This window comes from Carassius carassius, chromosome 20, assembly GCF_963082965.1.
Source record: "Carassius carassius chromosome 20, fCarCar2.1, whole genome shotgun sequence".
Classification (NCBI taxonomy): domain Eukaryota; kingdom Metazoa; phylum Chordata; class Actinopteri; order Cypriniformes; family Cyprinidae; genus Carassius; species Carassius carassius.
The window spans coordinates 18,896,214-18,917,808 of record NC_081774.1 but is presented as its reverse complement, the minus strand read 5'-3'; the positions used below and the strand labels follow the sequence as shown (position 1 = coordinate 18,917,808).

Below are 21,595 nucleotides of genomic sequence, written 5' to 3'. Positions count from 1 at the left end.
CTGTACATGTTGCCCCTTGGTAATATTATTAGAAAATATTGGATATGTTTCTACTGTTATGCTGATGATACTCAACTATATATCTTAACGAGACCAGATGAAACTTCTAAATTATCTAAGCTAACAGAGTGTGTTATAAATATAAAAGATTGGATGACCAATAATTTTCTCCTATTAAATTCGGATAAGACAGAGATATTACTTATTGGACCAAAAAACATTACACAGAATCTTGTAGACTACAGTTTGCAACTAGATGGATGTACTGTTACTTCCTCTACAGTCAAAACTCTAAGTGTTGTATTAGAAAGCAACTTGTCTTTTAAAAACCATATTTCCCATGTTACAAAAACAGCATTTTACTATCTTAGAAAAATTGCCAAGCTACTAAATATGCTACCTGTTTCTGATGCAGAAAAGCTAGTTCATGCATTCATGACCTCTAGACTGGACTATTTTTAATGCACTTCTAGATAGTTGTCCAGCATCTTCAATAAACAAGCTACAGGTAGTCCAAAATGCAGCGGCTAGAGTCCTTACCAGGTCAAGAAAATATGATCATATTACCCCAATTCTACAGTCTCTGCACTCGCTACCTATTAAGTTACATATCAGTTACAAATGATTACTACTTACCTATAAGGCCCTAAATGGTTTAGCTCCTGCGTACCTAACTAGCCTAGACACACTCTCTCTGTTTAAATCTAGATTAAAAACACATCTCTTATGCCAAGCATTCAAATAATGCATCTCATAATTTGTGACTGCAGTTGCATCTGATCAAATGCGCATTCTTATTCATTAGCTTGGGTTAAACTAATTAATTTTACTTTGCTGGAACAGCAGCTATGCTAATGATGTCTCTATCTGTTTCTCTGTTTTGCCACGGCATTTACATTCCATGGTAACTAGGATTTACACAAGCTCCAGTCTGGATCCAGAACACCTGAGAAGAGATGATGCCAACCCCTCAGAGAACTTCAGATGATGCTAACCCTGAAACATACAGAACTAACAAATATTGCTACTTACAATGCAATCACATAATAATTGCTGTTAATAGTATTCATCATCTAGTTGACTATGTCTTGTATTAATTTTTCAAAAAATTCCTGTCATATGCACATAAACTGACAGTCACACTTATAAGCTACTACTAAATATTGTAGAAACTTAATTTTCTGTAAAGTTGCTTTGCAATGATTTGTATCATAAAAAGCACTATACAAATAAACTTGAATTGAATTGAATATCTTAAATTACTTATTAATTTAGATCAGCGATGCCAAAACTGGATGTTCTCTCAAGACATTATCTTATGTCAGACTGGCTAAACCGACCGTCTGCTAGCTGTCTCACGTCACAGAGGTCAGCTAATTCTCAGCACATAGATACTCTTTCACCGAGATATCACACTATAGAGACTGTGTCTGTTCCCCGAACTATAAAAATACAAAAAACGTCCAAACCAAGTTAAGATTAACAATTTAATTGAGGTTCAACAAATAAAAAACAGATTCAATATGGATAAACAAATGATAAAGCTTGGCTTATTGAATATCAGATCCCTTTCTACGAAAACAATTTTTGTAAATAATATGATCACTGATCATAATATAGATGTGCTCTGTTTGACAGAAACCTGGCTAAAACCTGATGATTACATTATTTAAAATGAGTCCATCCCCCAAGATTACTGTTATAAACATGATCCTCGTCTAAAAGGCAAAGGGGGAGGTGTTTCTTCAATTTATGACAACGTTTTCAGGATTTCTCAGAGGGCAGGCTTCAAGTATAACTTGTTTGAAGTAATGGTGCTTCATATAACATTATCCAGAGAAACATATGTTAATGATAAATCCCCTGTAATGTTTGTACTGGCTACTGTATACAGGCCACCAGGGCACCATACAGACTTTATTAAAGAGTTTGGTGATTCCTAACATCAGCACTAACATCCGAGTTAGTTCTGGCTGCAGATAAAGTTTTAATAGTTGGTGATTTTAATATCCATGTTGATAATGAAAAAGATGCATTGGGATCAGCATTTATAGACATTCTGAACTCTATTGGGGTTAGACAACACTTTTCAGGACCTACTCATTGTCGAAATCATACTCTAGATTTAATACTGTCACATGGAATTGATGTTGATAGTGTTGAAATTATGTAGCCAAGGGATGATATCTCAGATCATTATTTAGTTTTGTGCAAACTTCATATAGCCAAAATTGTAAATTCCACTTCTTGTTACAAGTATGGAAGAACCATCACTTCTACCACAAAAGACTGCTTTTTAAATCTTCCTGATGTATCCAAATTCCTTAGCATATCCAAAACCTCAGAACAACATGATGATGTAACAGAAACTATGGACTCTCTCTTTTTTAGCACTTTAAATACAGTTGCTCCTTTACGCTTAAGGAAGGTTAAGGAAAACAGTTTGACACCATGGTATAATGAGCATACTCGCACTCTAAAGAGAACAGCACGAAAAATGGAGCGCAGCTGGAGGAAAACAAAACTAGAGGTTTTTCGTATTGTTTGGCGGGAAAGTAACCTATCCTACAGAAAAGCATTAAAAACTGCTAAATCCAATTACTTTTCTTCTCTTTTAGAAGAAAACAAACATAACCCCAGGTATTTATTCAATACAGTGGCTAAATTAACGAAAGGTAAAGCCTCAACAAGTGTTGACATTTCCCAACACCACAGCAGTAATGACTTTATGAACTACTTTACTTCTAAAATCAATACTATTAGAGATAAAATTGCAACCATTCAGCCGTCAGCTACAGTATCGCATCAGACAGTGCACTATAGACCCCCTGAGGAACAGTTCCACTCATTCTCTACTATAGGAGAGGAAGAATTGTATAAACTTGTTAAATCATCTAAACCAACAACATGTATGTTAGACCATATGCCATCTAAGCTCCTAAAAGAGGTGCTTCCAGAAGTCATAGATCCTCTTCTGACTATTATTAATTCCTCATTGTCATTAGGATATGTCCCCAAAACCTTCAAACTGCCTGTTATTAAGCCTCTCATCAAAAAACCACAACTTGACCCCAAAGAACTAGTTAATTATAGACCAATCTCGAATCTAACTATTCTGTCCAAGATACTAGAAAAGGTGGTATCCTTACAATTATATTCCTTCTTAGAGAAAAATGGTATATGTGAGGATTTCCAGTCAGGATTTAGACCGTATCATAGTACTGAGACTGCTTTCCTTAGAGTTACAAATGATCTGCTCTTATCATCTGATTGTGGGAGTATCTCTCTATTAGTTTTATTGGATCTTAGTGCTGCGTTTGACACATATGACCACAACATTCTTTTGCATAGACTTGAACACTTTGTTGGCATTAATGGAAGTGCATTAGCATGGTTTAAATCGTACTTATATGACCGCCATCAGTTCGTAGCAGTGAATGAAGATGTATCATATCGATCACAAGTGCAGTTTGGAGTACCTCAAGGCTCAGTAACTACTCTTCACGCTTTATACAGTATGTTACCTTTGGGAGATATCATCAGGAAACATGGTGTTACCTTTCACTGTTATGCTGATGATTGTTACATTTATGAACTTTCTGTTCCCTTATTTGGTCACCTTCCTCCTTGTTTTGGTTAATTGATTATTCCCCACCTGTCTCCAGTTCCCTCATTACCTCCTGTGTGTTTAAATACCCGTTTTGTTCAGTTCCTCTTCGTCCGTGATTGTCAAAGTTATGTCAAAGCTGTATGTGCATCTGAATGTGAATGTCAATGTCTATGTTAATGCTGTATCTGTATATGTAACTTAATCTTCTTCGTTTTCTTCAGTAAACTCCTCATTTTGGTCAAGATCCTCCTCAAGCTCCTTCTTACGTTTAGCACTATACCTCATTTGTAACAGAATCACGGACCCTAACAGTATAGTTTATTTAGCAGCGTTTTTCTTTCTTTTTGGTTTTTTATTTTTGTTTTCCTCCCTCTCCCGGAATGGCCATCCCAGCTCGATCTGCCCCTCGATCTGGCGTGCCTTACCCACTTCCCCGACCGCTCGCTCTCCAACTTCTTCTACACCGGCCTGAGCGAGCGGAGTAAGGCACGCCAACCAGCGAACGGTCCCCGAGCGGATTTCGCCGCTTTCTTGAAGTGGGTGCTGGAGAAAAATGGATTGTCATGGACCATCAGCACCGCCGAAGAGGATATCTCCAGCCCCACTCCCGACCCAGAGACCAGCCAGCCACCATCAAGCCACACGGAGTCAGAGCCCACCGCAGCCGCAGAGCCCGAGCCAATGCAGGACCTCGAGAGCGCGACTGACCAGGTGTGTGAGCCGGCAACACCGTGCATCGTGGGAGTCTCAGTGGAGATCGAGGGCGTGGAGGAACGCCCTGCCCACACTTCCGCGACTGAGGGTGAGCTGTTTTCGGTCTCGGGAAAGGATATGGAGCAACTTATGGATCTTATGGACTGGTCTATGGAGGTAATCCCTGAATTTTCTGTTTCTCCACTGGTTCCGTCCAGCCCTGTTCCCCCTGTATACCCTCTCAGTCTCCCACTCCCACCTCCTCCAGTCAGTTCCTCTGCTCCATTTCCGCTGGTTCTGCCCAGCCCTGAATTTTCTTTTTCTCCGCTGGTTCCGCCCAGCCCTGAGCTTTCTGTTTCTCCGCTGGTTCTGTCCAGCCCTAAATTTTCTGTTTCTCCGCTGGTTCCGCCCAGCCCTGAATTTTCTGTTTCTCCGCTGGTTCCGCCCAGCCCTGAAATTTCAGTTTCTCCGCTGGTTCCGCCCAGCCCTGAATTTTCAGTTTCTCCGCTGTTTCCACCCAGCCCTCAATTTTCTGTTTCTCCGCTGGTTCTGCCCAGCCCTGAATTTTCTGTTTCTCCGCTGGTTCCACCCAGCCCTGAATTTTCTGTTTCTCCGCTGGTTCCGCCCAGCCCTGAGTTTTCTGTTCCTCCGCTGATTCCGCCCAGCCCTGAGTTTTCTGTTTCTCTGCTGGTTCCGCCCAGCTCTGAATTTCCTGTGTCTCCGCTGGTTCCGCCCAGCTCTGAACTTCCTGTGTCTCCGCTGGTTCCGCCCAGCTCTGAACTTCCTGTGTCTCTGCTGGTTCCGCCCAGCTCTGAACTTCCTGTGTCTCCGTTGGTTCCGCCCAGCTCTGAATTTCCTGTGTCCCCTCTGGTTCCGCCCAGCTCTGAATTTCCTGTTTCTCCGCTGGTTCCACCCAGCTCTGAATTTCCTGTGTCTCCAGTGTTCCCTCCCAGCCTCCCTCTCACACCTCCTCCTAGACCTGCCAGTCCCTCTGCTCCACTTCCGCTGGTCCAGCCCTGATCCTCCTGTGTTTCCTCCCATCCTTCCTCTCTCTCCTCCTCCTAGACCAGCCAGTTCCTCGACGTCATCTCTGCTGGTGCCAGTCAGTCCCGCAGCTCACCCTCAGTCCGCGCCATCTGGGCTCGATGGTTCACCGCTGGACTGCCAGTCTCCAGCTCCGCCTTGGCGTGTTAAGGCCCTGTCTCCACCTCCAGCCTCCGAGCCCTGGACTCCTCCTCAGTCCTTCGACCCAGCGGCTCCGCCTTGGCTCTTAGCTCCCTCGTCTCCACCGTGGCCTGGCATCCCACCTGCTCCACCGGGCTCCCTCGTCCCTCCGGCTCCACCTTTGTCAGTTGTCGACCATCCGCCGCCTCGGGACTCCATTCCTCTGGTTTCACCTCGTCACTCCATCCCTCCGGCTCTGTCAGGCTCCTCCTTCCCTCTGGTTCCACCGTCATCCTCAGTCAATCCGTCTCCACAGCGGTCTTCCAGGACCCCGCCTCCGCTTTGGTCGTCAGAGTCTTCTGCTCCACCTAGGCCCTCCGGATCCTCGACGTCACCCTGGCTCTGCGGCTGTGCTGCTCCATCTTGGGCTCCTCAGCCACTGGTGCAGTCTCCGCCTGTCGGCCCCCTGGTGTCGTTGGCTCATTCTCCACCATGGCTCCTCCCGCCGTCGACTCCACCGTGGATCTCCGTCCTGGCTGGTCTCTGGAGGACCATCTGGCTCCTCCTGCTCCGGGCTCCTCCCTGGCTCCTCCCTCCATCCACTCCGCCCTGGTCCCTACCTCCATGCTCCCTCTTCACCTGCTCCTTACCTGCTCCTCGCCCGCCTCCAGAACCCCCACCCTCCCTCCGCTGGTATTCCTCTTGCGGTGCGAGGACGCACCTTTCCAGGAGGGGGCGAACTGTTACATTTATGAACTTTCTGTTCCCTTATTTGGTCACCTTCCTCCTTGTTTTGGTTAATTGATTATTCCCCACCTGTCTCCAGTTCCCTTATTACCTTCTGTGTGTTTAAATACCCATTCTGTTCAGTTCCTCTTCGTCCGTGATTGTCAAAGTTATGTTAAAGCTGTATGTCCATCTGAATGTGAATGTCAATGTATATGTTAATGCTGTATCTGTATATGTAACTTAATCTTCTTCGTTTTCTTCAGTAAGCTCTTCATTTTGGTCAAGATCCTCCTCAAGCTCCTTCTTACGTTTAGCACTATACCTCATTTGTAACAATGATACTCAGCCCTATATTTCTTTGCGGCCGGGTGAAACACACCAATTTGAAAAACTAATGGAATGCATAGTCGATATAAAAATGGATGACGAGTCATTTCCTACTGCTAAATTCTGAAAAAACAGAGGTGTTATTTATAGGACCTAAAAACTCTGCTTGTAATAACCTAGAACACTGTCTAAGACTTGATGGTTGCTCTGTCAATTCTTCGTCATCAGTTAGGAACCTAGGTGTGCTATTTGATCGCAATCTTTCCTTAGAAAGCCACGTTTCTAGCATTTGTAAAACTGCATTTTTCCATCTGAAAAATATATCTAAATTACGGCCTATGCTCTCAATGTCAAATGCAGAAATGTAAATCCATGCATTTATGACCTCAAGGTTAGATTATTGTAATGCTTTATTGGGTGGTTGTGCTGCATGCTTAGTAAACAAACTACAGCTAGTCCAAAATGCAGCAGCAAGAGTTCTTACTTGAACCAGGAAGTATGACCATATTAGCCCGGTCCTGTCAACACTGCAATGGCTCCCTATCAAACATCGTATAGATTTTAAAATAGTGCTTATTACTTATAAAGCCCTGAATGGTTTAGCACCTCAGTATTTGAATGAGCTCCTTTTACATTATAATCCTCTACGTCCGCTACGTTCTCAAAACTAAGGCAATTTGTTAATACCTAGAATATCAAAATCAACTGCGGAGCGGCAGATCCTTTTCCTATTTGGTGCCTAAACTCTGGAATAACCTACCTAACATTGTTCGGGAGGCAGACACACTCTTGAAGTTTAAATCTAGATTAAAGACCCATCTCTTTAACCTGGCTTACACATAACATACTAATATGCTTTTAATATCCAAATCCGTTAAAGGATTTTTAGGCTGCATTAATTAGGTAAACCGGAACCGGGAACACTTCCCATAACACCCTATGTTCTTGCTACATCATTAGAAGAATGGCATCTATGCTAATATTTGTCTGTTTCTCTCTTATTCCGAGGTCACCATAGCCACCAGATCCCGTCTGTATCCAGGACAGAGGGTCACTGCAGTCACCCGGATGCAGTACGTATCCAGACCAGATGGTGGATCAGCACCTAGAAAGAACCTCTACTGCCCTAAAAAGACAGCGGAGACCAGGACAACTAGAGTCCCAGATACAGATCCCCTGTAAAGACCTTGTCTCAGAGGACCACCAGGACAAGACCACAGGAAACAGATGATTCTTCTGCACAATCTGACTTTGCTGCAGCCTGGAATTGAACTACTGGTTTCGTCTGGTCAGAGGAGAACTGGCCCCCCAACTGAGCCTGGTTTCTCCCAAGATTTTTTTTCTCCATTCTGTCACTGATGGAGTTTTGGTTCCTTGCCGCTGTCGCCTCTGGCTTGCTTAGTTGGGGTCACTTCATCTACAGCGATATCGTTGACTTGATTGCAAATAAATGCACAGACACTATTTAGCTGAACAGAGATAACATCACTGAATTCAATGATGAACTGCCTTTAACTATCATTTTGCATTATTGACACACTGTTTTCCTAATGAATGTTGTTCAGTTGCTTTGACGCAATGTATTTTGTTTAAAGCGCTATATAAATAAAGGTGACTTGACTTGACTATTGGCGCATTGCTACAGGAAAGCACCATTAGTGGGGAAGTCGTGGCCTGGTGGTTAGAGAATCGGACTCCCAATCGAAGGGTTGTGGGTTCGAGTCCCGGGCCGGCAGGAATTGTGGGTGGGGGGAGTGCATGTACAGTTCTCTCTCCACCTTCAATACCACGACTTAGGTGCCCTTGAGCAAGGCATTGAACCCCCAACTGCTCCCCGGGCGCCGCAGCATAAATGGCTGCCCACTGCTCCGGGTGTGTGCTCACAGTGTGTGTGTGTGTTCACTGCTCTGTGTGTGTGCACTTCGGATGGGTTAAATGCAGAGCACAAATTCTGAGTATGGGTCACCATACTTGGCCGAATGTCACTTCACCTTTAATTATATTAAACACATTTAATATTCTTCAATAGAGATGTAATGCAGTATTTACTGTACATGCAGCCCATGGCCCTGAATCAAATTTTTGGCCCTAGTTTTGGCCATATTAAAAGTTGATGCACCTCCGACTTAAAAACACACAGTCCAGACTCAAGCAACATTGCGCATATTTCACATTTATTTCACATCTGACAAAGTGTTAAGTGTCCACAGACATTAGAAGACACAGGTCCAACACTCATAGAACTTGAGCACTGAGTACACTACAGCCCATTCATTATGGTATAAAGTGGTTACAGCCAAGTGTGGTAGACCACACCTGGGTTTATATACAGAGCAAATCAACAGAAATAATGAAGCAATTGCAATACAGTAGGTACACTTAGTTTATATTGAGTTCCTTAATTTTTTTTACATTTTGAATATTTGGATGGATGAAACATGTTTATTTGAAAAGATGCTCGGACAGACGTGGTAACAAAGGATTGATTGAGAGTGAAAGAGAGAAAAAGAGAGACACTTTATCAACTACAAACCTTAAAAATCTTGTTTATCTGCAATATATATGTATGTTGACAAAGTCTAGTTGAATGCTTTGTTTTCAGGGCACCGTGTCAATGCGAACACCACATGCTCAGTCAACTGTGATCCTTCAGTTTGGTCAAATAATACAAATGAATATATTATCTTTATGTAAATGCTACTCTTATACTGTATGTAAGTAAATGAGATACATTTGATACGCTTAATTTAAAAGCTGAATAAATATGTACAGCATGCTATCATATCCATAGCATTATCAAAGACAGGAATGGATAAAAAAACTTCAGGGCACTGTATGACTGTCAATATTGTCCAAAACCTAAGCATCCATCTCTAATTTACATTTCAGATCCATATTCCATGTAAGAGTCTATCAAGGCATACTTATACGGTTGCTTATGAAGAAACCATTTTGAGAGGTAAAGACCAGTACTGCTGTACTCTTTCGGCTACGTTCACAACTACATGTTGCTGCTACGATTGTGCTCTTTGGGTTGGCTGGCCCATGGCACAAAACATCAATCCTCTTTTTATAATAACTGTAACAGCAACATGAGCAGCATGCTAAATGGCTGACTGACCAATAGCATGAGCTTAAACCAAGCCAAACTATAGATTCATACACAGCCTCGGGTAATACCTCTTAAGATGTAACTGTAATGACAGTTTTCTATGCTTAGTATATGCTGTCTTCATAGTTTCAAGGCAAAGGGAGGAGCAAAAACCAGGTGTATGTGTATATGCTTATTATAACTAATACATCTATAATGCAAAATAATGAACCGTTTAGCTAAGCTAAATAAAAATTACTATGTTGTTGATCATGAAACATTTGGTAAAAGCTATAAGACGTTGTGTTACATATTGGAACACTAAAACTGGATCTTCTCTTACAAGACTTGATCTTATTGCTGCTTCACTAGGAAGCACTTTGTAAGAGGTCTGAATACAGATATTCAATCATATTATAACATGTAAGGCTGGGATGAGCTGAACGTAGCAGTTACAAATGAGGAACAATGATGCAATTAAGCTACAGAAACGTTGTGCATAATGTTATTTGAAATATGTGATGTAACCGAAATAATCTGATGTATTTGCGTTTAGTATAATTTTGCATTACAGCTCTCCAATTTTGTGCACAAATAATGAAAAGTTGTAAATAAAAAAAGATTAAAGAAGCGTATTCTCTTAGCAGCAGAGCTCTTGTGCAAATTAACCAAAATTAACCTGGTAAATAAAGCTCATCATTAAAAGTGCAAGGTGAAAAATTATTTTGTAGCACACTACAAATTATGACCTCTTAAAAAACTATGTTTATAAAACATACAATGCTTAATAAATAAGTAAACCTAAAGTAATGTAATGTAATGTAAAAAAGACATAACAGATTAAAATAAAAACACAAAATAAACTTCTGTATGGTAGACGCTTTGTAATTTCCCAATGCTGATTTTTGTCAAAATAATGGACATTTACCTATATTTTAGTCTAAAATCCATTGCAATCTTCTGTCGTCCACTGCATAAAAGGTGACCTCAAAATAAGCTCTGCATTCCTTCAAAAAGCACAATGATCATGACTGATCAAAACCAAGAGGCAACTACTGAAGCCCAGGTAAAAGCACTTAACATCTACTCTGCAGAAGCACATACACAAACAGAGCATTGAGTTGCATTTACAAATGAACTAAGAGTAGGGCCGTGTCTAAGATGCTGTTTTGCCATTCTAGCTTGTAGCTATGTTAGCGGGAAATGCTGAATATATTTCAGTGCTGTAAATTTACACTAAATATGGCTGACACGCACACATAAACACACACACTCTGTGAAGCCAGGCCCACAGTCTATTGTTGGCATGGACAGACAGAGGGGAATGCTGGGATGGGCAGGCAAGAGGCAGCTGTGATGACATAGGGATAGGGCACTTATGATTACATGACCTAATTACATCACAACGGCCTGTTAGCTATCTGTTTGTTGTTTCAGCCAGGGAAAAAAACTCTTTCACATCCTCATCGGTCCTGATTTTCTCCTGGAAAGCTTAGACCTGTGGGTAGAGAGAGAGATTAGGAGAAATTCAGCATTACCATTGATCATGAGCAGTTACAGCTGTGGTTCTCAGCTGCTGAGCTGCAACCCTAAAAATGGTCCAGAGTCTGTTTTGATATCAAAGATCTTTTGTCCAATCTAACATTGACATTTTGGTTCAAATTATTGGTAGAATTAGGCAGATGCCAACACAAGAGTGTTATCTGAGTATTATTTATATGCTACTAGATATTTATTTTTTATTTTGAATCAGCTTTTGTTTTTATATTTTCATTTAAAATTTAATTTTAGTTCTTTTGAAATATGTGATATAACGTAAATAAAATCCCCCTCATCCAATGGTCCAAATGTGCTGATGCATTTGCATTTAGTGTATCAATAACAGGTAATTTAACATCACTGCTCTCTAATTTTGGGTAAATTTTGGGTGAGTGAGAGAGAAATTTTATAAACAAAGAAACTTTACATTTACATTTACTTATTTAGAAGATGCTTTTATCCAAAACGATTTACAAATGAGAACAATAGAAGGAATCAGACCAATGAGAGAACAACAAGTGCCATGACAAGTCTCAGTTAGTCTAGCACAGAACATGTAGTTATGTTTTTTTTTTCAAGAATAGAATAGAATAGAATAGAATAGACAAGAAAAGGTAAGTGCTAGTATTATTTGGTCAAGTGCTGGCGAAAAATATGTCTTTTGAAAATGAGTAAAGAATCAGCTGTTCGAATTGAGATTGGGAGGTCATTACACCAGCTGGGCACAGTCCAGGAAAAGGTCCGTGAAAGTGATTTTGAACCTCTTTGGGATGGCACCACAAGACACCGTTCACTTGCAGAATGCAAGCTTCTGGAGGGCTCATAAGTTTGAACTAGTGAGTTTAGGTTTATTAGTGCCGCACCAGTGGTCATCTTGTAGGCAAGCATCAGTATCTTGAATTTGCGAGTGGCTACTAGTAGCCAGTGTAACCTGATGAGGATATGCATGAGGTTTTTTTGGCTCATTGAAGACAACCCTCACTGTTGCATTTTGGATCAGTTGCAGAGGCTTGATAGTACATGCAGGAAGGCCCGTCAGGAGAGCATTACAATAGTCCAGTCTGGAGAGAACAAGAGCTTGGACAAGAAGTTGTGTGGCTTGCTCTGACAGGAAGGGTCTAATCTTACTAATGTTGTATAAGGCAAATCTGCAGGACCGGGTCGTTGTAGCAATGTGGTCTGTGAAGCTTAACTGATGATCCATCACAACTCCTAGGTTTCTGGCTGTCCTGGAAGGAGTTATGGTTGACGAACCCAGCTGTACAGAGTAGTTGTGAGGAAACGATGGGTTAGCTGGAACCACAAGCACTTCTGTCTTAGTAAGTTGAGCTGAAGGTGATAGTCATTCATACAGCTAGAAATGTCACTCAGACAGCCTGCAATGCAAGCAGCTACTGTCAGATCATCTGGTTGGAATGAGAAGTAGAGTTGAGTGTCATCAGCATAGCAGTGATAGGAAAAGCCATGCTTCTGAATGACAGATCCTAATGACATCATGTAGATGGAGAAGAAAAGTGGTCCAAGCACTGAGCCTTGAGGAACCCCAGTAGCAAGGAGTTGTGACTTAGAAACCTCACCCCTCCAAGACACCCTGAAGGATTCTATCTGAGAGGTAGGACTTAAACCACTGGAGTGCATTTCCAGAGATGCCCATCTTTCTGGGGGTGGCCAGGAGAATCTGGACGTTAATTGTGTCAAATGCAGCAGACAGATCCAGCAAGAAGAGAACTGAGGATTTGGAAGCTGCTCTTGCCAGTTGCAGGGCTTCAGTAACCGAGAGCAGGAAAGTCTCAGTTGAGTGGCCACTTTGAAGCCAGATTGGTTGCTGTCCAGGAGGTTGTTCTGTACAAGAAACATAAAGAGTTGGTTGAACACAACTCGCTCAAGTGTCTTTGCAATGAATGGAAGAAGGGATACCGGTCTGTAGTTTTCTAAAAGTGCTGGATTTAGAGATGGTTTCTTAAGCAGTGGGCTTAACCCAGCCTGCTTAAATGCTGAAGAAAATATACCAGAGTGAAGAGAGGTGTTGATAATGTAAGTAAGTGAAGGTATGACTGAAGAAGAAATGGCCTGAAGGAGGTGAGTGGGGATAGGATCAAGTGGACAAGTAGTAGGATGATTGGAAAGGATAAGTTTGGAAACGTCCGTCTCTGAGAGTGGAGAGAAGGAGGAGAGAGAGTGTGTATTAGTCGTTATGAAGTTATCATCAGTCTGCGGTATGGAACATTGGTCACTGGTGGTTCTTGTCTTATTTGTGAAGAAAACTGCAAAGTCATCGGCTGTAAAAATCAATGAAGGAGGAGGGGGAGGAGGACAAAGAAGAGAAGAGAAAGTTTTGAAAAGTGTGCGAGAGTCAGAACAGTTGTTAATTTTGTTGTGGTAGTATGATGTTTTAGCAGTGAAGACATTTGCAGAGAAGGAAGAGAGGAGTGACTGATATTCACTGAGGTCGATAGAGTTTCTTGATTTATGCCATTTCCTCTCTGCAGCCCTGAGTTTAGATTGATGTTTACTGAGAACATCGGACAGCTAAGGGGCAGATGGGGTGGTGGGTGCTTGTCTGGATGACAGTGGGCAAAAGTTGTCCAAGCAAGAGGTTAGAGTGGAGCAAAGAGTGTCAGTAGCACTGTTCGTGTCCAGTGCTGAAAACTGAGAGAGTGAAGTAAGTGAGGATGAAGAAACCATGGAGGATAGGCGAGAGGGAGAGAGTGAGCATAGGTTGTGTCGAAAGGTGACCTGCGGTGGAACGTGTGCTGTTTCATGAGTAAGTGTGAGGTTAGAAGTTATGAGGAAGTGGTCTGAGGTCTGAGGTGTGCAGTGGAGCAACTAAAGTTTTGTCCATGGATCAACAGCGTGTGTAGATGAGGTCCAGTTGTTTGCCCGATTTGTGAGTAGCTGTAGTTGACGCTCGCTTGAGATCAAATGAGGCAAGCAGAGTGTTGAAGTCAACAGCCTGGGGTTTGGATGTTAAAGTCACAGAGCAGTACCAGAGGAGTACCATCCTCAGGAAAGTTTGATAGTATCACATCCAAATCCTCCAAGAACCACACACCACAGGAACTTTACCCAGGAACTAGGGACTTTGGACAGGTACTTGGTGTGTTTCCACCACAGGAACCAGGAACTAAAAGTTCTGGGTAAAAAAATGCCCCTCAGAAAGTCCCTACTGGCGAGGTAGTACTTTTTTAAGTTCCAGAACTTTTGGGGGTGGGACTTGGGGGTTAAACATGCTGATTGGTTGAGTTCACACAGCATTGTGATTTCAACCACAATTTATTTGGATCGTTTTAAAAATATTACTGTTATTGTGTAATGAAATGTAATTTTAAAAGTATTTCAGGCAAGAATGTAGTTGTTTAAAACTCAAATCTGCTGTTTATTTATAAAGACAGTGCCTATTTAAAAATGTGTTTCCCGATTTCGGAGATGATCAGCTCCGCACGATCAGCGGGAGCTCAGTGATCATGTATCCGCCGAGAGCACTCTCACCTTCTGACATTCGCCGCTGGCTCTGAAGTCTCTTTAGTGGTTAAACATAATATTTAATTCATTTTGGGTAAATCTAACAGGTAATCTTTGGACTGTATTCAATTTATCTATATGTTAAAATGGAAATAAAAAGAGACAATTGATATAATATTTAGTTTCAGTGTAATGGCTGTATATATATACACATTTCCCTGAACTAAGTACATTTCTGTGGCTATTATTATGTTTAAATGAAAAATGAAAGGAGGCAGTGGTATTTGATATCCCATTTAGTTTTATTGTAAATATTCAGAGAGGAAAATTGCAGTAGCCAAGGCGAGCTGACTGATGTATCAAGTACGCTGCTGTTTGCAGAATTACCGGAATTTCGTCATCGCAGACATCACACTCCCGAGTTAAATGCGCAAAGTCCAAACTACAGAGGATGCAAGTCCAAAATTTGCGTACTTTCTATTGAGGAACGCGAGCAGACCTACGTCACCAGACTATTTGCCCATCCCTTATGAAAATTAACCATGGTTTAATTATAGTAAAACTGTAGTAACCATGGTTTTTTGGTTTTATTTGTAGTAAAACCATGGTTAATTTTAGTAAGGGTAATCTTCTCGGTACTTTAGACCGCGGTGGAAACGCAGATAGCTACAGGTCTGGGGGGAAAATAGTTCCTGGGGAAAAAAGTTCCTGGTACAATTGTTCTGGGTAATTTAGGTGGAAACGCGGCAATAGTGAGTACAAACTTTAAGAAAGCTGATTCTCTTAGCAGTGGAGCTGTTGTGCAATGAACCAAAACAAACCTTTATTTTTCTAATATTTATATTTTATTTTGTTTCAGCTTGTTTCATTAAATTATTTTAACAAAAACTATATATGTTAGCATACAATAACAAAACTAGTGTTCAACACAGGTTGTGTGCAATGTGATAAAATAAAATATTAAAACAAATATATTAAAAGAAATTGGCTTGTTTGTTGCAACCACAGTTTTTGTGAGGTGAAATACTGAAATAAAATAGTAATTTTATTTTAAATACCTGATAGTACCTGCCAGAAGTGGGTTGAATGCGTATAGCCAGTCGTGCATTTCTTTGTCATTGGCTGCTTGGAGGAGAATGTTGCGGTGCTCAGTGCACACTGCAAAAGTGTTAGGAGCCTGGAAACCAAACATAACATTGGTTAACAAAATCAGTGGACAACTATTGCTAGCAGAACACTTTCCTCAGTAATCATGTGTATGTCATTGGACGAGGTATAAATAAACGGCCTCACCCTCAACATGACTTGCTGATCTTCACTGTACTCCACCTGAGCAGAGGACAGGTTGATGACGGCTCTCTCCACGCAGTCTCTCTCACTGCGGTACAGGAAAACATATGGCCGCCGCACCACAATGTACCGCTTCACCCAGCCATTGGTGTGTGGCTCGAGAAAGTGTAGATAGCCTTTCTTTGAAACAATGGGGCTGTAGTCAGGAAAATAGTAGATAGGTACCATATTATTTACAGGGGAATCAATAACAGGATAGATTAGAATGTTTAACGTTTTAAGGACAGGAGATTTTCAACAGTGGTCTTGAATGTTATTCTGACACCTAGTGGTGCGGATGTTATACAAAACATTCAATTAAATACACCAAAAAGTATGTTTTTTTTTTGCTGCCCGCCTAGACAAAGCTTTAGTGTACTTTTAGAGTCAAAACTGACTTGAGGCGGTAAATTTCCGGAACAGTTTTGGATGCTACCTGATGCGAATCTCCTGGATGTTCGGGATGAAGGTGCAGCTCCTGGGTTTTCTCTCTATAGGGCTGAAGGGGTCCAAATCAGGGCTAGAAGCACCAGAGTTTGCTTCAGCACCTCTGTAAAATCACATAGAACATGAAAGTCCTGTTAGTTGTAAAGTATTTGAGATGTTCTGAGACTGAACAGACCGTAAAGGCTGATTCTAGAGAACTAGTATTATCATATTGTTTTATTACTAACAGGAACTTCTGTGTTGAAAATACACTGACCTGAGGTCTGGACTGCCATAGTGACCATCCACCAGTGACGGGCAGGTGGAGGAGGGTGTTAAAGTGCTCAGAGGGGAAGAAGAACTCTCTCTTAAAAGTGATGCAGACATCTCTGACAACTAAAAAAAAAAAAAAAGAGCACCACCAGAAGATGAAGCTGACAACGTAATAAAAATGTCTCATTCATCATATTCCAGAAAATGCCATGCTTACCCTTACAGCATCTATTACACTAATCATGCTGCTCTACTCTAAATGAGTGAATGAGAGAACATTTTTAAATGCCTTTTTAAATGGCAAAAAAAGACTAAATATTACATAAGAAGAAAGATAGAGCGAAAGAGAGAGAGATATCTGGTCTGCATGGGCAAGAGAATGAGGCAAGGTCTGGACAGACACTAGGGCAGTAAAGGCTCACCTTGCTCTCACTAAGACTGCTGCTCACCTGGCTGTACTGCCTGTTAAAGGTGTGCATGAGCAGTCGCACACACTGAAAAGAGAAAAAAAAGTAGGAAAATGAAATTAAATACATAAATTAACAACATAAAGGTTTAGCATTTCAGAGTGGTGGTTTTCAATTTAATAAAAATCAGCTAACAGTAACAAAAATGTATTACTTAAACTCACCCGGGCCTAATTTTAACATACAGTAGGGACATGAACAACATGATTTGAAAAACTGAATGTGTCTCAATTAGCTTCACACTGAATTTCAAATAATATATTGCAATATTCTTTTTTTTCTTTTTTTTCAATTAAAATTGAGAAATTCTTATTTTTATTTTTTATTATTTTTGGCACGGCAAACAATTAATTAAGGCATCTGAATATTTTTGGGGATTTTCACCTTAATATTTTTTTCACCACATATTTCCCGCAGAGCATACAAGGAAGAATTACAGTGACTATTGCCCATGAAATTGGCAGTGATATTGAGTGGAAGGAGGTTAAAGAGCTCGTCATAGGTTAGTGCTATTTTTGGAGTAAATTGTAAGTATTAAGTAAAATAAATTAAATAAAAAACATAATAGGTCTGAATGCTGAGCCTTGTGGTACTCCTTAACAAAAACAACAAATTCTTATTCATTATAACTAGTTGAGAAGCAACTGTGTAAAAAAAAAAACTTAAGAATATATCTTGAATTAATTGTAATTTGTCTACCCAGTTGGCTTTTTTGGTCTTTGTTTGTTAGTTTTTGAACAAAATTGTATCTATACATATTTACACATTAAGCATAAATTAAAATAAATTAAATTATTAAAGATATCTTATCTGAAAGCAAGTAAATAAAACAAGTACATTTATCTTGTCTTAAGGGATAATATTTTTACACCGTGTCTACACCAGACGCTTTAGTTGTCGCATCGTGCCACGAAGCAGCACAACTGTTTCCATCACTGATAATAAATCTGCATATTACAATGATTTCTGAAGGATCATGTGACACTGAAGACTGGAGTAATGATGCTGAAAATTCAACTTTGATCACAGAAATAAATTATATTTTAAAGTAAATTAAAACAGAAAACCAATATTAGAAGTTGAAATAATATCTCACAATATTATAGTTTTTCTGTTTTTTAATCAAATAAATACAGCCTCGATGAGTACAAGAGACTCCATTGAAAAATGTTAAAATGTCAAAAACTTATGAATGGCAGTGTATGTATTATATTTTGTTTGGTTTTGTCAAACTGGACTTTGGTGGGAATAGGCTATAAGTGTCATGTTATGTGGATATAAAGCAGCAACATTCACCTTGGCAGCCAGCTCCCTTTGCCTTTCGTTGGGACTGTCCAGACCCATACTGACTACTGGGTTGATCATGGGGCTGGAGGCCTTAGGTGAGTCCATCAGGTCTTTGCCACAGAAAGAGTCCTGTCCCAGCAGCAGAGATGCTTCCAGCTTCTCTCTCAGCAGAAGGTAATGCCTGGTCTTCTCCACCTGTAAGCATACACCTCACAATCATTTACTTGACTGAAGACAAGAATCAGACTATAGCCAAAATTAAAAGCCCGTAAACATTCAGATGGTCCATATTTTACCTCTTGTAGAAGGCTAAGTTTCTCCAGCTCCCACTGGTGGTCCAGGATGAGACTGTCGCTGCGAGGTCTCCAACCCGCAAGGTTCTCCTCTCCACGCACATACGCCACTGAGGTGTCCAGCACCCGTCTGCGCCTCCTTTGCATACCTGCACAATCATGGCATAACAACAAAATGAATCATACAACTGGGTTAAATCTACATATTTATGTGCTAAAGTTAACTTTTGCATTTGTACATGATAACTTACCAGGACTGCCCATGTCAGCCAAATGGCAAAGGCTTAATTCATACACTCCAGTCACACGGTTACTGAGACAGGAAAGACAAACCAATTACAATGATAGTCCAAGTGAAAAACAGTTTTTAAATATGAAGTCCTGAGCATTAAAGATTAGAAATAGTCGATTGATTAAATCAATATACATTGAATAAACTCAATCAATCAGTTTACTTGACTGTAAAAAGAGGCCAGCAAACTTTTCTCACCTCTCAGAGGGCCTAAAGGCACCAGTGCTGAAAAGGTTTCGAATGGAACGTGATGCAGGAAGTTTAGCATCTCTTGAGTAGAACACCATGCAAAAGTCCTTAGTGATGACAGTGGGCTGAGTGCAGTTCTCCATCTAAACATTACAGCAGCAAGTTAGTGGAACATCATATAATCAAATTCAAAGTAAATTCAAACTTCTGACTGTGTAGCTTGAATTTACTGTTACTTTATTTTATACTGCTCCCGATTAGTTCCAATATCTCCCACATTAATAAAATCTCATAATCTGATCACTTCAGTTTTGAAAGAGTCTTCCTCACCTCAAGATAGGCAGAGAGGGTGATGTAAATTTTCTCTCCATATGGAGTGACACGATTCAGCAGGAGGGAGTTGTGCATGGAGCTGTCCCATGCGGCCTCAAAGCGGTAAAATGTCCTGAAAAGTTCCAAAAGCTTTGAGAATTATATCACTGCTTATATTTTTTCCTTTATTTGTACAAGTTTGAAAATGTAAGACGGGTTACAACAATGACAACAACAACAACAAATAATAAATTAATTAAAAAAAACCTGTATGCTTAAGGAAAAAACATACCTATGGTCAATTCCCAATGACACTCTGACAGGACACAATAAAGAAACTACCATGTTAGTGAATTAAAAATTTGGTAACCTACTAATTTTAATTATGTCATTAAATAATTAGAATATAAAAAATATACTTACATTTAAATACATCTATGTGAATTAATTATGAGGGTTTTAGTGTTGTTGGCACACATTTTAATTAATATTAATAATTAAGGGTAACTGATTTATATATATATATATATTAATTCAATTGATATATATAATATATATATTATACAAATGTGACTCTGGACCACAACACCAGTAATAGGGGTCAAAGGGTATTATTATTTATTTATTGAGATTTATAGCTGAATAAATAAGCTTTCCTTTGATGTATGGTTTGTTAGAAGGGACAATATTTGGCTGAGATACAACTATTTGAAAACCTGGAATCTGAGGGTGCAATATATATATATATATATATATATATATATATATATATATATATATATATATATAGAGAGAGAGAGAGAGAGAGAGAGAGAGAATTGCCTTTAAAGTTGTTAAATTAAAACCTTAGCCATGCATTTTACTAATCAAAAATTAAGTTAAAAAAAAAGTATAATAATTTTAACCAATACAATGTATTGTTGGCAATTGCTACAAATAAACCCGTGCGACTTAAGACTGGTTTTGTGGTCAGGGTCACAAATAATCTGAATATATGTCATTTATGTAAATACTTGGTTATTGCTAACATTGCATTTTTATTATGACACAGCAGTCATATTGCAAATAGCAAAAACAGCTTTTAAAAGCATTCTAATATTGAGAGGAATTGGAGAAAGGATCCGTGGTGTACCTGTCATCATAAGATGGTCGTATGTAGCCTGAAGACAGGATGTTGAGGGACAGGATGTTGGGGTCGATGATAGTTTCATCTGCCTCGGGTGTGTTACGGATACGCCCTAAAAAAGAACAGAAGAAATGCTGAAGTCATCTAAAACTCTGCCTGAACATTCACCATAACATCTCCATTTGTCCTCTATGCCAGTTAGCACTTAATGTGATGGAAGCCAGAGATTCTGATAAACTATTTTTGAGAGAAAAAAAAATAACACTAACCTATGACGAGCTCTTTAACCTCCTTCCACTCAATATCATTGCCAGTTTCATGGGCAATAGTCACTGTAATTCTTCTTTGGATGCCCTGCAGAAAATATGTCAAAAGGGGAAAATCCAAAGTCCTTAATTTTTTGTGGTCTGACTAAAACCTTTTTTCACAGAAAAATATACCTTTATTCAGAAAGGAAATATTAAAGTAATCAAAAGTGACAGTAAAGATATTTAAAATGTTACAAAAGTAATGTTACAAACTATTTAAAATAAATGAATCAAAGAATCCTGACAAAATGTATCACGGTTTCCACAAAATATTAAGCAACATCCAATCTTTTTTTTTTTATACAGTGATAACAATGAAATGTTTCTTGAACACCAAATGAGCATTTTAGAATGATTTCTGAAGTATTATGTAACACAGAAGACAGGAGTAATTCAGCTTTGCCATAGCAGGAAAAATTACATTTTAATGTACAAAAATGGAAAACAAATAGTATTGTAATAATGTTCACAATTGAACTGTTTATACTTTATTATTTTTATCAAATAAATGGGGAGCATTAAAGACTTATTTCAAAAACATTTATAAATCTTAGCAACCCCCAAATTTTACCATTTAATAGATTGATAGGGACAGATGGATTCATGTTTACCTGGTGCAACAGGAATGCACCGTGGCAGGGCATTGCACCCCTGTGATCAACAACAGCTGGGATGTAG

At 39.9% G+C, this 21,595-nt stretch overlaps 1 protein-coding gene across 9 annotated transcripts in view; it reads right to left on the bottom strand.

Annotated features, from left to right (window-relative positions):
* Positions 1 to 8,676: 8,676 nt before the first annotated feature.
* LOC132096597 (kinesin-like protein KIF1A) overlaps positions 8,677 to 21,595 on the bottom strand; it is a 30,644-nt gene continuing 17,725 nt past the window's right edge. For 4 of the 9 annotated variants that reach the window (XM_059502046.1, XM_059502049.1, XM_059502050.1 and 1 more), the window contains 15 exons: positions 21,529 to 21,595; positions 20,879 to 20,963; positions 20,616 to 20,721; positions 19,776 to 19,799; positions 19,502 to 19,616; positions 19,181 to 19,314; positions 18,942 to 19,003; positions 18,694 to 18,839; positions 18,407 to 18,592; positions 17,066 to 17,137; positions 16,648 to 16,766; positions 16,381 to 16,494; positions 15,909 to 16,101; positions 15,674 to 15,792; positions 8,677 to 11,112 (listed from right to left, as the gene is read on the bottom strand). In XM_059502046.1, the coding sequence (XP_059358029.1) occupies positions 11,070 to 11,112; positions 15,674 to 15,792; positions 15,909 to 16,101; positions 16,381 to 16,494; positions 16,648 to 16,766; positions 17,066 to 17,137; positions 18,407 to 18,592; positions 18,694 to 18,839; positions 18,942 to 19,003; positions 19,181 to 19,314; positions 19,502 to 19,616; positions 19,776 to 19,799; positions 20,616 to 20,721; positions 20,879 to 20,963; positions 21,529 to 21,595 (1,585 nt within the window). In that variant the 3' untranslated portion in view covers positions 8,677 to 11,069. The remainder of the gene's footprint in view (positions 11,113 to 15,673; positions 15,793 to 15,908; positions 16,102 to 16,380; positions 16,495 to 16,647; positions 16,767 to 17,065; positions 17,138 to 18,406; positions 18,593 to 18,693; positions 18,840 to 18,941; positions 19,004 to 19,180; positions 19,315 to 19,501; positions 19,617 to 19,775; positions 19,800 to 20,615; positions 20,722 to 20,878; positions 20,964 to 21,528) is intronic. The other 5 variants (XM_059502047.1, XM_059502054.1, XM_059502051.1 and 2 more) reach the window with 2 other exon arrangements.